This window comes from Accipiter gentilis, chromosome 2 (genome assembly GCF_929443795.1).
Source record: "Accipiter gentilis chromosome 2, bAccGen1.1, whole genome shotgun sequence".
NCBI classification, from domain to species: Eukaryota; Metazoa; Chordata; class Aves; order Accipitriformes; family Accipitridae; genus Astur; species Astur gentilis.
In genome coordinates this window covers 33,095,099-33,110,546 of record NC_064881.1, presented here as the reverse complement: position 1 = coordinate 33,110,546, position 15,448 = coordinate 33,095,099, and the positions used below count along the sequence as shown (strand labels likewise).

Sequence of the window (15,448 nt, the reverse complement as noted above, 5' to 3'; positions counted from 1 at the left end):
TGCTTTTCCTTTTGATTTTCTGACCTGAAGACAATGAGGTGGGAAAGGTCTTATCAATATATTTTTTTAATGTCAGAAAGGCACTACCACAATTTATTCAGCAAAATTAACTACATTAGCCAACTATTGCGTGCAATTCTTTCTTACATCTTTAAAATTCATAGAGGTTGCTATAGCTCTGCTTACTCTTTAAGAAGTTCCATTACGCAAAACATTAGTCATGGGAAGATGTGCCTCTAAACACGAAGACCCCAATTCCATTCTAACACACATTGCCATAAACTTTTTTTTATTTCCCCCACAAAAATGGCTCATAAAGTTTAGGAAAGACAAACAGTGCTAGAATATACTTTTGTTATATCCGTGAATTGCACTGTATCCAAAGGGAGCATTACATTAATAATGAGCTGAAATTTTCCATTTTTATGCCTCTTTATTCAGCAGCAAAAATGACCAAATCTACTGCTAGAGTTTTTTAAAGAGAATCAGCACTTAAAGAATTTATTAATATAGTACACAAAAATATTTTTATAAAAAAGGACAACTAAGCTATTTGTCTTTTATATAGTACAATTTCTCACAGATTGTTCAGATTCCCTCTTGGCAAAGATACACTAACTTGACAGTTTTGCCAGCCTTGTGTGAACTGTATATTTTTTAATGTATATCATGTAACCAGTGGTTAAATGAGTAGGGAAATGCTCATCTGTGGGATTAGGTAAGTAATTTTGCTATTTACTTCAGTGAGCTACCATGCTGAAGTAATTCACCTTGATAAGTGTAGGCTACAGCTGTTTCTAATTTCAGTCAGATATTTACCTCTCTCTGTCCGGGGAGTAGTGGTCATCTATAACACGGTGTCTATCCATTCGGTTCAGGGTATTGTAATGCGCAGGAGTAGATCGAGTCCCTCGTGGTCCCTGATCCACATTCCGACTAAGGATAAAAGACATCAGATTCTGAGTTCTGGGTGTGCCTGGACCACATCCCCTCACTGGTTTGTACAGACAGTTATTAGCAAACATGGTGGTAATCAGTTGTGTTGGCTGACCTGTCTTTTGTATACTTTTACTCTCAAATAATTTTAAATCTCATGGTAAAAAAAAATTCTCCTACAGAAAAAGGTGTTAAGTCCATCCTAGGGATAGGGATGTTTTCTTTTGTTTCAATGTTTGCTCTGGAAATGAGAGGATATCTCTTTTTTTTTTATTATTAAAAAAGTTAATTTTAGACAAAATTTCCTTAGTCCTTCCAGACTAGTACATTCAAGGAAAATTTCCTTTCTAGCTGAAACATGCACTGTGCAAAGAATTTTCCGTGAGCTCTTGAGTTTGGCTATACTATCAAGATGTAAGCCGTAGTAAGACACAAGGAGGACTTCTGGCTGTTATGGTAGAGTGCAGCCTGCTGAAAACATTGTCATCTGAATTAAACAACAGGTGCTTGTTTTGCACTGGAAACTTTATTCTGTAATCTCACTAGCATACAATCTGAAAAAGACAGAACTGTTTAATTAGGTGTAACTTGTACACTTAGTGCAGGCTTTGTTAAAGAGCACCAATCACCTTTACAGTTTTGTACTATTTGAGACCAAAGCTTTGCCTATTGATTGCTTTGCTCAGTTTAACTATTAATACCTACTGATACACACTAACTTTACTTTTTCTGCTCTGTAAAACATATCCATAAGAATAGGAAGATAGAAAGACAACAGCTAACTGTAATAATTATTGGATAATTAAAACATAATTGTTTTGTATAAATTTGAAAAAACCAGTTTGCATGCTTCCCTCCACGCAAATTCAAATTTTAGACCAATAAATTCTTCTGCCTTCTGACTTTTCCTGCAGTTTTCCCTAATTTGGGCCTCTCCCCCCCCCCCCCCCCCCCCCCCCTTCTTTCTCTTTTATACCATTCAGTTCCTGTGTCCTTCCTTGTCACTTTGCCCTTTCGGTACCTGTCATCCTTATCCTTTGTCATTTGCCAGTCCCTGATTAGTGATAACCTGTATGTGTATTCTTCGTTGCTGTTGCCATGCTGTTGTTTATTTTTGCATAAAAGTGCTATGAAGATGTTGCACTACACATAAAGTTTTACCGTCAGTTCTACTTCATTTCTCATAAAGCATTTCTCCACTCTGGCTTTCGTGAAGCCAAATACAAAGTAAACTTTATATTTGCCATATTAAAAGTGAGTACAATTCTACCTTCTACTCTACAACTCTTCTCTGCAACTTCTCTGCATGTATTTTAACCCCCTTATTTATACCCAAATGAAAGAAAATCCAGTGTAGCCTTTACCCTGTCATTGGACTCTTTCATTTATATTTGTACTCCAAAACGGACGTTGACAGGGTTCCTTTGCTGTTCTTTGTTAACTTTTTTACTCTTCCCAACAACCAATTCTCATTCCTCCTTTCTGAATTCGAGTTTCTGTCTCACCCTTTTCCTCAGGGTCTCTCTTTTCATTCAGGTTTTTTTTAAAAAAATAATCTTGGGCTTTTTTCTGTCTATAGTATTATTGTCTTGTTTTACTCATCTCTTCTTTTGACTTAAATATTTAAGCTTTCTCAAGCTGTAATTTCTCTGCAAAACTTCCCAAAGATCTGACCTTTGCTGTCTGCCCACAGTCAAACCTCCTGCCTAAACTCTGATTATAAGCCTTAGTCCTGAAAACTCAGTCCCATTCTGTCTGCCTAAACCAGTTTCAATAAGATTGTGTTATTGGCTTATTTGTTCTAAATAATTAATTTATTTTTTGAATTTCTGTATTATATCAGATTCTGACTTCATGCTGGTTTTTAACATCCTACACAACTGTATTTCTTCTACTTCAAAGTGTTACTACTATTTCAGTTCTCTTTCACTCTGCTAAGGATGCCTTTGTCAGCCAGGTTTACTATTTAACAGAAAATGACATATTTTCCCCAGTGAAACTTATTCTATAAGAAAAGTTGCTTTCATAACACACGTCTTCACTCTTTTGGAACTTTCTTGCAGTTGACAGAATGTGTACGGAGCAACCAGTTAACAGGTAAGCCAGTGAAAAGGAGTAATTGCAGGTGGTGATGGTAGAGAATAATGAGCACCCTACCGGATTTACCACACCATTTCAGCCTAGCCACTTTCTATAGTCACCTTCATCTTGCTTTTTCAAATGCACAGTCTTAGAAAAAGCTAAACATGATGTTGTTCAGTACCTGCCACAGTCTAAACTCTATTCTATCTACAGAGTCCATTAAATGTATTAGCTGAAAACATTAGAAGAGCAGTAAGAATTTCTTGTCAGCTACTATGCAATGTGGCTTTGGTGGAGTTTATTAACAAAATCCAGTAGAAGGACTGAGGACTGCAAAATGGCTTCTAAGATATAACAGCAACTTGCACATTTATGGCCCAAGAGCTCCTGCCTGCAGAGGCATCAATTAGTACTTGCGAGATCTCTGGGAGTGCAGCATGCTTACAGCAGTTACAACATGTCTGTAGGAGCACATGTATAACAAACTCAACTAAACATGGTGCAAATGTGATTAATAATGCTTATAGCTTTGCTGAGTACACCTGGATTTTTATTAGAATTAAAAAAGACATTTCTGTAACCCAAGGATTATGCTTCTTTTCTACAAACTCTCAAGTTCTGGCAACCCAATTCTCTGGGCTCGACAAGTCCTCAAAGAAATGATTTGGTGAGTGGGCAGGGAAATAGTATATAAATAATGCATTTGATTGTGACATTGTAGGAAATAGCTGAAACATTTTTCTCTGTAAGTTCAAAATTGTATTTAAAAATTTAGCTTTAGGGAAGTCAGGAAGCAAGAAACATTTCATACATGTAAAAAATGCAAAACTACAAGAAAATGAAAAGCAGGTTTTTCAATGGTGTTAGACAAGTGTTAATTACTAGCTTGGGTAAAAGTTCTGCCCAAAATGCACACAGCATGCAGGCACACACAAAAACACAGAAACACACACACACACACACAAAGAGGTTTTGCTCACATTTATGTCTATATCCAAGACCAAAAAAAAACAACCAGGAGATTTAGCATAGGCAATTACTTAAACTGAAATCAGTATAGTAGAAAACAGAACAGGCCTCTCTGTATCTACTGTTTATGTCTCACTTAAAGTCAGGCTGTTTTTACATATGTTTTAGTTTTCAAGTAGAAACTTACAGTTTCTGCCTGTTAGCTGTCTGTGACGATATGGGGTAATTTGGGATCCTAATACCTCACTAATGCAAAAGGATATCATTTATTCTGTGTCTGTTAGAGGAAATGTAAGAGGATGTTCTCTTAAGAGGAAATTCTCTTACATGAGTAAGAGAATATGAAGTCAAGAGAATTTTAAGCTAAAAAAAAAGACCAAAGCTAACAGAAAGGAAAGCAGAACACAAGAGAATCAGAATGCCTGTAGAAGAAAGGGATAGACACATGTACCTGACATTAAATATTGGATACCAGGTCTTCAGTATTAAATGGGAATTGCGAGCATTATGGGCAAAGAAAATAACTTCCCTTTTTATTCCAGATGAATTACACCAGCTGGAAACCTACCCATACATAATTACAAAAACACTGGAAAACAGGCTTCATTCCCCTTTACATCTATCCTTCTGCTTCCTTTCAAGAAAGCTTATCCATTTAGGAAAATTCTTAATTCTAGCTTAAACAGTATATTCAGTCAAGTAGGAGTCATTACCAAAAATGGCTAGCTTTTGGAAGAAATTTCCTGATCTTTGTTTCACAAGATAAATAGTTATCAGAGGCCTTATAAGATCAGGAGTTGATATTTTTCCGTATAAAATTGTATGTGTGTCAATTTATTCTTAATGCTTTCAAAGTTTGAAAAAAATAGTAGAAAGCAAACTACTACAGGCAGGAAGTATGGCTCTCCCAGAACCTTAATTCTACACAGACAAAAGGGTTGAAAACATTCACTGACAAATGAATGCTAAGAAAAAGTCAAACCATCACATGCTATAAAACATGGCACTTTCTAAATAGCTCTTGAAAATGAAAATCTGGAGAAATATTTTCCTTTCCTTAGACTGGAATGTACTGATTTTTGGTGAAAAATAAGACAAAACCAGGTGAATTTTTTCACATCAGTATAATGTAAGAAAAAACATTATTGGCGTTGCATAATTTCGTAAGATCTAACTAATTGATTGCCATTTTGAAAGTCTGGAGATTCTTTCCAGTATCGTACAGGATCAATACCACTTAAATTTATATACCTACGTAGTTAAATAACAGTTTACCTTTGGGGGGGAGGGACACTGGGAGACCACGATCTAGTCCGTCCTATACTATCTCCACGGTGAGGGGACCCTGATCGAGAGCAATGATTAGATGACATAACTTGTTCTGGCACTGATAGCGTTGAACTTTGAAGATCTCTCCCATTATGTCGGTAATCTAAAAAGAAATGCAAATATTCAATTAATTTGAAATTGCACTTTTTAATTTCCTACCATATTTGTAGTAGTTAGAAGCATGATAAAAGGTGGAACTTGATCAGGAATGTTATCATGTATTCTTCTTGGGTTTTGTAATAAAAAATACCTATGTAAAGTTGATTCCTGTTGTTATGCTTAATTTAAGCACAACTACAGTTCCTATAGTTATACTTTAAAAATATAGAAATAAATTGCCATGCACCAAGCTGGGGAATTAATAATAATAAATGTATGCAAATTTACCATGTATTTGTGGTCAATGTGATGGACTAATAATAAAAATAATAAAACCGACTTTTTTCCTTAGAAAGGCATACAAAATTGATTATCGCATTTTTAATTAAAATATTGTATTGTAACATTTGTGTATAATATACTTCAAACAGAAATATCCACAATTAAAAACTAATCCAAAATTCAGTTTAAAAAATTGTGATAGGAAACTACTATGGGGTTAAATACAGAGTTTGGGTTCAAGAAAGATTTGTAATTCAGAAACAATTAAAGAAACAATGACTCAATTACATCAGATTTCACTCACAGTTCTGAACTTAAACATGATTCCTTCACAAATATACAAGCTAAAGCCACGCAGACACCTGCTTACATCCTGGACCTAATCTTGAATTAGGATAACAGGCAAAAATGGTCTAAGCAAAAGCCTTCCCAGTTACAATAGCTTAAAAGGCTACCACGTGGGCATTTTACATAGGCTTTTAAGAAAAATCTTTTTTAAAAGCTGGATGTGTTAAAGTGACTGTCTGCATCTAATTGAAAAAGTTGAATTCACTGTCCCAGTGTACAATGCTCTCTGTGAAAAAAAGATGCCAGCTATACAGCAATTTCCAAGAAGTTTCCACAAATTTTGTGAGGATCAGATTAATATACGATGATAAGAAATGGAAGAATTGCAAATATCTGATGGTAAAGTTTTGCAGAAATAGGTCTTCAGACAGCTCCTGGTGGCTATGACAACTGATATAACTGACTTTTTATTCTGAAGACAGTAACCAAGTAAAGAATATTTAGAGAAATCCACCTGGCGCTGGAAATATTCTGGCTTGTACTGGTCTTCTACTTCAGATTGTTCTTAGTTTTCTTCCTGGAAAATGTTTGGTAAGCACCTAAGCAAAATCTCATTAATTCAGTCCATTTTATGGTTCCAAGAATGTTTGATACTTCCAACTGAGTATTTATATTCATTGTATGGCTTTAGGACAAGGATATATATGGACCATTCTAATTGATAAATAACTTCTTCCTCCTATGTTTAGGTGTAAGCTGCTTTGTGTGTGTCTGTGTATCTGTGTACATAGAGAGGAAAAATAGCACATCACCATTACATTACATTAATAGAACAGTGTTGAGGATCAGACAGTCTTTCCTCACTTCAAAGCAATCAAGTCACGTTAAGTGCAGTCTAAGCTGAGAGTCAGTAATGAACTACAGACTTTTATGCTCTGTATGAAGTGCATTTATTAGCATACACACTGATTAAGTATATAAGGACCTGTGCAACACAGTTCTGGGTGAAATCACCAAAGGAGAGACAGGGGAAATTTTACCTGTGTTTGAAAGAGGGTGTTGCTCACTAACGAGTAAAATATAGAAGATGTCTAAATAAAGCTTTTGCAAGTCAGTCTGGAAATCAATAGACTCTGCAATTCTGCAGTTCTTTAACCAAAAAAGAAAAAGCTAAAGTAACAGCTGAAAGCTCAATAATGTTAAAATAAAAAATGTAACAAAGCAGTGACAAATTTCTTAATTAAGGACATCCATGAGATATTTGCCAGTTTTATATACTAAACAAATATTGTCTTCAGTACAAAAATAATGCATAGAGAACTACTACTTATTGATAAAACCAGCATTTCTAGAGAAAGCAGCGAAAGGATATATAAGATATTTTAATTTGCCCAGGAGCTGGAAGAACATGAAATGCACTGCAGAGCACAGAGAGGCAGGAAAATGAAGTGGATAATTTTGCAGGTTCTTTGAAGACTCTGCTCAAGATGTCATCAAAAGAAAAATTCTACAGGTAACAGGCAACCAAGGGAATACAAGTGACCTGTGAGGAGCTTTGTAGGCCACTATCTGCTACTCCAGAGAGGAAAAGAGCTATAAGCAATTCTGAGTTAAGACCCCAAGTGAGAGCTCTGCAGACTGTTTTTGTATATACTACAAGTTATTTTCTCTATTCTTAAGCGTTATTTTTTATATTTTACTGTTTTTAATTTATGGTATCTAACACTAAGACAAAAAGTATTGTGTAAAGAGTAAGAAATGTACTGAAATAACCAGCAGTTATTAAGCTATGATATCATGCCATAGACTGAAATAAAACAATACCCCAAATCTGTATTTTCTGCAGAGAAGCAAGCCCCACAGAAATTGGGATAATTTAGAAAGGTTTGTTTTTTTACTATGACAAAAGGTGATTAAATGCAAACAGCACCCTTACAATGCAAACCACATATTTTCTAATTTCACAGTGAACAGCTTCTTCAAAAAATGTTTGATATTTCCATTAAAAAAAATGAAAAATCTGGAAAATGGCTTATCAGTTATTTTTGCTGATTATATTAATTGAAAAGTATTGTAAATAGCAATAACAAACAAATTTCTAAAGATAGTCTTAAAGTGGCAGAAAGGTTTTAATCTCTAAAAGACAAGATGATACATTTGGGGAAAATAAAAAGTTATCTCAAGGAAGGCATATTCTGAAAACACATTGTACTGGGTTTGTGTGGCAAGGTTTTGGTAGCGGGGGGGCTACAGGGGTGACTTCTGTCTGAAGCTGCCAGAAGCTTCCCCCATGTCCGACAGAGCCAATGACAGCTTGCTCGAAGACAGACCTGTTGCTGGCCAAGGCCGAGCCCATCAGCATCAGTGGTAGCGCCTCTGGAATAACGTATTTTAGAAGGGAAAAAAGTTGCTGCACAGCTGCAAGTGCAGGTGAGGAGATGAGTGAGAACATGTAAGAGGAACAACCCTGCAGACCCCCAGGTCAGTGAAGAAGGAGGGGGAGGAGGTGCTCCAGGCACCAGAGCAGAGATTCCCCTGCAGCCCCTGGTGAAGACCCTGGTGAGGCAGGCTGTCCCCCTGCAGCCCAGGGAGGTCCATGGTGGAGCGGATATCCACCTGCAGCCCGGGGAGAACCCCACGTTGGAGCAGGTGGATGCCCGAAGGAGAGTATGACCCTTTGGGAAGCCTGCACTGGAGCAGGCTCCTGGCAGGACCTGCGGACCCGTGGAGAGAGGAGCCCACGCTGGAGCAGGTTTTCTGGCAGGACTTGTGACCCCCACGAGGGACCCACACTGGAGCAGTCTGTGCCTGAAGGACTGCGCCCTGTGGAAGGGACCGACGCTGGAGCAGTTCATGAAGAACTGCAGCCCGTGGGAAGGACTCACACTGGAGAAGTTCATGGAGGACTGTCTCCCATGGGAGGAACCCCACGCTGGAGCAGAGGAAGAGTGAGGAGTCCTCCCCCTGAGGAGGAAGGAGCGGCAGAGACAACGTGTGATGAACTGACCCCAACCCCCATTTCCCGTCCCCTCCCCACCCCCGCGTTGCTGTGGGGGAGGAGGTAGAGAAAATCCGGAGTAAAGTTAAGCCTGGGAAGAAGGGAGGGGTGGGGAGAAGGTGGTTTTTTAAGATTTGGTTTTATTTCTCGTTATCCTACTCTGATTTGATTGGTAATAAACTAAATTAATTTCCCTGAGTTGAGTGTACTTTGCCCATGATGGTAACTGGTGAGTGATGTCTCCCTGTCCTTATCCTGACCCACGAGCCTTTTTTATACTTTCTCTCCCCTGTCCAGCTGAGGAGGGGAGTGACAGAGCAGCTTTGGTGGGCACCTGGCATCCAGCCGGGGTCAACCCATCACACACATAAGTGAAGAGCAAGTTATTATGAACTTATATATAATGAAATAAACCCCATGATTTACTGTACAAGTACACATGACAGAATATTTTCTATTATTACCCTAATAATCCATATCTATAGATATAAAAAATGCAGAGATGGTTCTTAGTATTCTGCATACACAGGAAGCATTTGTATAATTTGGAGATGAAAAACATAATGAAGAGCAGTAACATGAAGAAATGGAAAAATCCTTTAAAAAAAGAAAATCTAACATTCAAATAAGCAGTTTTCTACAATAATTGGTATGTACAGACACTGAAGTACAAGGGGAATGAGCGACAGCATAAGGTGTTCTACCTGAATGAACATAGTGAAGGGCAAGGAGTTCAGTCAACAAAACACAAAAAACCTACTCTGTCTAAAAAATTCCTAGAAGTGAGAACTAGTAAATAAAAATAATTAAATTTATTAAATTTGCATACCTAAACAAACTAATTAATTTTTAAAAAAGCCTCCTCAAGCTCTAACTTGTTATTGTATTGACCACTTGCACATTATTGTTGCAATAAATCAAAATATATGACTATCTAATTAAATTGTCAAGTATAATTCTGATCAAAAAAATGTTTTACATTAAATTGGAAGCAGACATGCAATGCTTTCTGGTAACTAACACTGGCAGTGCTTCCTTGTAACAATTTCAAAAGGCAGAAACTATCAGCACTCCTAATAATTTTGCATCAACAGAACTAGACATGTTAAGCTGTGTTTGAAGAAACAGATTAATACTCTCTATGCTTTGTTGCTAGAAAATAAACTTTGAAATTCATAATTAATTCACTCAAAACAGAAACTACTATATTTACAAACTTCTCTTTTGCCAACAGGTCACACACTGAAAAGCAGCAGTTTCAGTAGGGCAACCCACCAACATGAGTTAATTCCAAAGTCATCCTTCAGTTTTGTAGAGTTAATGTAGCGCTCTGCCTTATTTCACACCATATATTTTCACTAGCTAGGAGTCAAAGCAACACAGAATGCTACCTCATACTGAAAATAACCATATCAGGTTTTCACATAACACAAGTTTCTGTGAACATCTGTAGAATTTAATACTTTTATTCAATAAAAATGTCCATTCTATAAAGTTGCAATACCAGAAAATATTAACATGTGTTTAATGTGGACAGGAAGGAGTTTAGGGATAGATCCAGTAAGGTTCTTAGGTTTCTTGAGTACAGTCATTATCATTCCAACACTTTACAACCAGAACAAAATCTAAGCTGTAAAGGAAAATATTTAAACTGTATGAATGCATGAGGAAAATCAGGTATTTCAGAAAAATGATCCAAAAACCTACATGTTGTTAACACAGCCATGTAGATGCAGGTCACAGAAGATGCCTTGTTTTGAACTTAGGTGCCAAAATCAAGGATGCAAGGAGGATGCTTCCATCCACTCGGGATCCAAAGCCCTGCATTTTCTCCTGACATAATGCATCTTAGAGTATTTTTTAAAATAATTGAATAGGGATAAGGTGAAAACTGTTTTTTCATTTCCTGGGAATCTAAGAAAGCTGCTAGGCTCATGTAGGGGCTAGCTGACTAGTCACTCGGACTATGCCAGTTCTGAGAAACATGCTCAGAGAAAAAAGTATAATCGTGTACAAAATTTTCAGACCCAAAAGGTAAGAGCTTAGCAAGTTTCTTGATCAGTTTTGGACCATGTCTTTATGCCACCTATGCACTGGGGTTTTTTTCTCCAGCTGCAACCAGATGAAAAAGATGGCACATACTAGACTGTACCTTGAGACTTCAACTGGTATCGGATTTCAACCCCAAATTTAGAAACTATAAGAAACCACCTTGGATACAGTGGGATGCGGCAGGACTATCAAAAGTACCTAAGAAATTGTTTAAGAATAAATTTCACAAGATGAAGTATATTGAGACTCTGCTGATACCAAAATAATTGTTTCAATCATCTTTCACTTGTTTATTCTTTCATTGCATTTCAATGGCTTTCGTTGCAATTACTATTTATCAAATAAAATACTTCTGTATATAGGAATTTTGTGCCTTTCATTGACACATGAGCTTCAGAGGAAAGACAAGCATGTGATGACCCTGCAGAAAGAAGGGAGGCAGAGCGCAATGGTCCAGCTCCTCAGTTACAAAGTTTCAGGAAGATGACAGTAACACAGAGCTTATGCGGGAGGCCTAACAACACGCCTAGCACCAACCCCTACACCCCAGAAGTGGCCAGCACTGTAACAAGTATGTTTAACCATCAAGCTGGAGTTCTTCTAAACCCCAAACAGACTTTGAAGTTGCTACTGATGATTGATTGACCATGGGATATGAAGTGGTAACTAACTTTGGTACTCCTAACTTGAGAACTTAATTCTCTCTAGAACGTGACTGGCTTTGCTTGCCCAGGAGCTGAAACATTCATGTCTCTCTCAAGACAGGTGACATTCCAAAAATTACAGTGACATTCTTGACTGAAAAAGGTACGATTTAACTTCCAATTTCAAAAATATTCCATGCCCTGGAAATAAGGTTAGAGAAAGAAAGTAAAAATATTTTCTTGCGGAAAGAAATTATACCCAGTAAAAACAGGTCGTAAGTGCAACTTGACCAAGGAGCTGTTACTGAGCAAAGCAGATATTTATTTATAGCAGTAGTAAAAATAGGATAAACATTGGAATCTGCTTGCAGCTGTAAATATTAAGTCATTACCATAGAATCAAAGGCTCTATAACTATGGCAAGCATCTTAAATCAACGTACAAAGCACACAGAACCTGATAATCAGTATAGAGATAATCAGCAATAAACAACTGTGAGCTGCAGACACTGTGAAACGGGCATACGACAAAGAGATCTGCAATGCTACCACCTTCTGCTTTTCATGGGAGGGTTTCATTAAAAACTATGATACACATCAAATGAGGGATTTTACAAGGCACACTAAATACAGCTTCCTGTGAGCTGAAGTTTTAATTTTATCTGTTTTAAGAGAGAATATTAATACATTTGACTTAAAGTATTCATCCACACAGTACAGCTGTACTGTGCTAATATTATGCTATGCAGTGTACAAGTTCAGTAAATACTAATATTAATAAATTTTTATAAAATCCTGCAGATTTCAGGCACAAAATTACAGAAAATCACAAACTTCCAAATAGGAGGTTCACATCAACAACACTAAAATAAACCTAAAAAACCCCACTGAAAAGTACTAATGAAGTTTTTAATTTAGATGTCTTGCTGCTTGTTTGACTTGAGAGAAACTCTTTGTATTAAAATTGTACTAGAAAAGCAATATTAGAATTGTCGTGCATCACAGGCAAAATAATTGGCTTGTTTCAGACACTGATGTTAAGTGATGTTTTCTCCACTTTAACGCCTGTACTTGATTGAGGTGTCAAGCCTTCTCTTAATCAGATATTTAATTTTTAACACTCACTGTGGTTGGGTTTAGAACAAGCACTAATTAAAAACAATTATATAATCAAATTGCCAGAAATGCTTAACATACCAAAATTTCACACAGGGGCACTTTGGTGAGAGTTCAGTTCTTTTATACAAATGTGCTCAGCTTCTATGGTGATTTGAACATCTAAATGCAGAATTTGGATGTCCTCTGAAAAAGTGCTGACAGTAACTGATCAAATAAATTCAATTATTAATATTTGAATACTCTATAAATTGAAGGTATGTTATGCATGGGTTTGGGGATTTTTTTGGCATCAAAATATTATTCTACAGATATGGGAAGAATGAAAACATGGTGAAAGGAACCAGAAAACATTACAGTAGGAACAACTGGTTACTTGCTGCATAGTAACTCAGTTCCTAAAGAGGTGTTTCTAGTTCTACTGCTCTAATGGTATGTAAGGACCCATTACACTTGAGATAATTCTTTTTAGCATTAATGTGTATGAAGAACATTCCCACAGAGCAATAAACCACAGCTTGACGAGTTTTCAGTGCTGTCCCTACCCCCAGTATGACACAAAAAGCTTGAAAAAACCACAGTTACTATACAGATAACGTTTCTTCTTATTTAAGTACTCATCCATGTATATTTTCTGCTGTCCAGCAAGTCCCCCAAATTAGCCTCCTCTTGACACTGCTGATTGGAATTTATCAGTCCTTTCACAGAGCATTTCCTTCTTAGAAGTGCTCATCACCACATTTGTAACTCATCCCAACTAGGCTTTTCCTTATGTGAGAAGTATTGATCAAGTCTCTGATAGGAATGCAACTGCCTTGCAGCTTTCCACTATCTGTTAGATGCCTTTCTAACTCTGTAGATATTGGGACTGTGGTAGAATGTGAACAAACATGCTGACTTCATATTTGCTTAACTTTACTCGAAGAAGAGAATGCTGCTGATAATTACTGATAATCTGAAAATAAAACTTGAATTTAATTACATTTTTACTTTCAAAATGGAGTGATACAGCTTATACTTAAAAATATAAAACTAGTTTTAGGAAAAAAAAGGTATTAATTGAGAGAATTTGGATGTTTGAAGAGAAAGATGTTTCTGAGGAAACGATACTAAAGACATTTTTTTAAAAATAGTAAAATTATTACTAAACTTTGCATTTGATAAATTAAAAATGAAACTAAAAATACAAGGAAAAGCTTGAAGAATGATCATAAAAATTCCTGTGGTAAGAACTGTAGGCATAAAGTTGTAAAAAATATACACTTCATTTGTTTAAAAGCAAGGAAAATGGTTAAAGACCCCTTGACCCAATGGATCAGCAATAAGGACTATTTTAACATTGCTTGAATCTCACTTCCAATTTTGGCAGAAATTTTCAAGACACACAGACTCTAAGTTATTTTTTACTCAAGGAAAAACCCACAAAAGACATGGGGAATGGGTATCAACACATAATAACAGAAAAAGCTTGTCAATGTTTATGTCTATAGTTACCAGGCTTTTGGGACACTACAGACTCCCATTTAGGGCTAGCTGGTGATATACAATGACATCATTTATTTTAGTAAGGGTAGAAGTCATCCACTCTACATACTAATGCTGTAAGATATATTTCAATTTGCAGTTGATTTCAAGCTGTAACCAAAGTATTTGTGTGCTCTGTATCTGCTCTGAGCAGCAATCATCAACAGAATCCAGGTATAAAAATGCAGTTCACATTATCAGCAAGTAGAGAGGACTTTTTTTTCCTCTGCAGGAAAGGCTGCAAAATGACAGTGAAATAACTCTTTTGAACAAAGGACTCCTCAGGTATTTTGAGAAGTGAAGCAAAAATGAATAATTGCTTTTCATTCTTCTTCAAAAACCGAATAATTTTTGTAATTTCAGTAAGAATTTCTTTACTGGTTGTTATTATGGTTTTTTAATCTACTTGGCTATAACTATCCTCTGAATAAATATCTTATTTGCTCCTGAGACAACTTGCTATCTTTTGCCTAATGAGAAAAACTTATCACCATAAATGCTTTTCTTCTCAAGGCGCGAGACTGCATTCTTTTACTTGGAAAAGCTCTTCTCTACAGAGATTTGCAATGCAGTTTATGCAGAATTCACTGCCTTACATTCTTCCAGGATTCATCCGCTGAAACATATCTTAGATTACAAGTGTTTCATAAAGTGATGTAGTGCAGATGAGATATTGGTGTAGAACTGAATTTTAAACATTAATATCTCACACAATATTTAAGCCTCACAACAGTGATAGGTGAGACTTTTTATGATTAAAAGGTCTTGACAATACATGTCTCTGTTCATAAAGTCAGAGTCAGTAGGTTACTTGTACTTAGTAGGTTACAGCAGGTTCAATATACACTATGAGGAAGTACCTGGGAAGAAAACTATTTAGAAATTGTGGTCCATATTCATTGAACTTCATTAACTGTAATGCCCATTCAACTTTGGTCAATAGAAAGAAAAAAACAAAACAAAACCTCACCCTGCTTTTCATTGAATTGTATTTAGTATTATGATACTTTAAAAGGTGTTCTGTAAAGTGATCTGGAATTTTTCTAAAATCAATATAAAAATACTGTATTGTTTTTATCAATAAGCATGTGAGAGCATTCTAAGGGGCTGATGTGCTCCCACACAGAATG

At 36.4% G+C, this 15,448-nt stretch overlaps 1 protein-coding gene across 48 annotated transcripts in view; it reads right to left on the bottom strand.

The window, feature by feature from the left end:
• RIMS2 (regulating synaptic membrane exocytosis 2) overlaps positions 1–15,448 on the bottom strand; it is a 489,705-nt gene that overhangs the window by 167,244 nt on the left and 307,013 nt on the right. For all 48 annotated transcript variants that reach the window (XM_049817916.1, XM_049817521.1, XM_049817538.1 and 45 more), the window contains 2 exons: positions 5,263–5,419; positions 820–936 (listed from right to left, as the gene is read on the bottom strand). In XM_049817916.1, the coding sequence (XP_049673873.1) occupies positions 820–936; positions 5,263–5,419 (274 nt within the window). The remainder of the gene's footprint in view (positions 1–819; positions 937–5,262; positions 5,420–15,448) is intronic.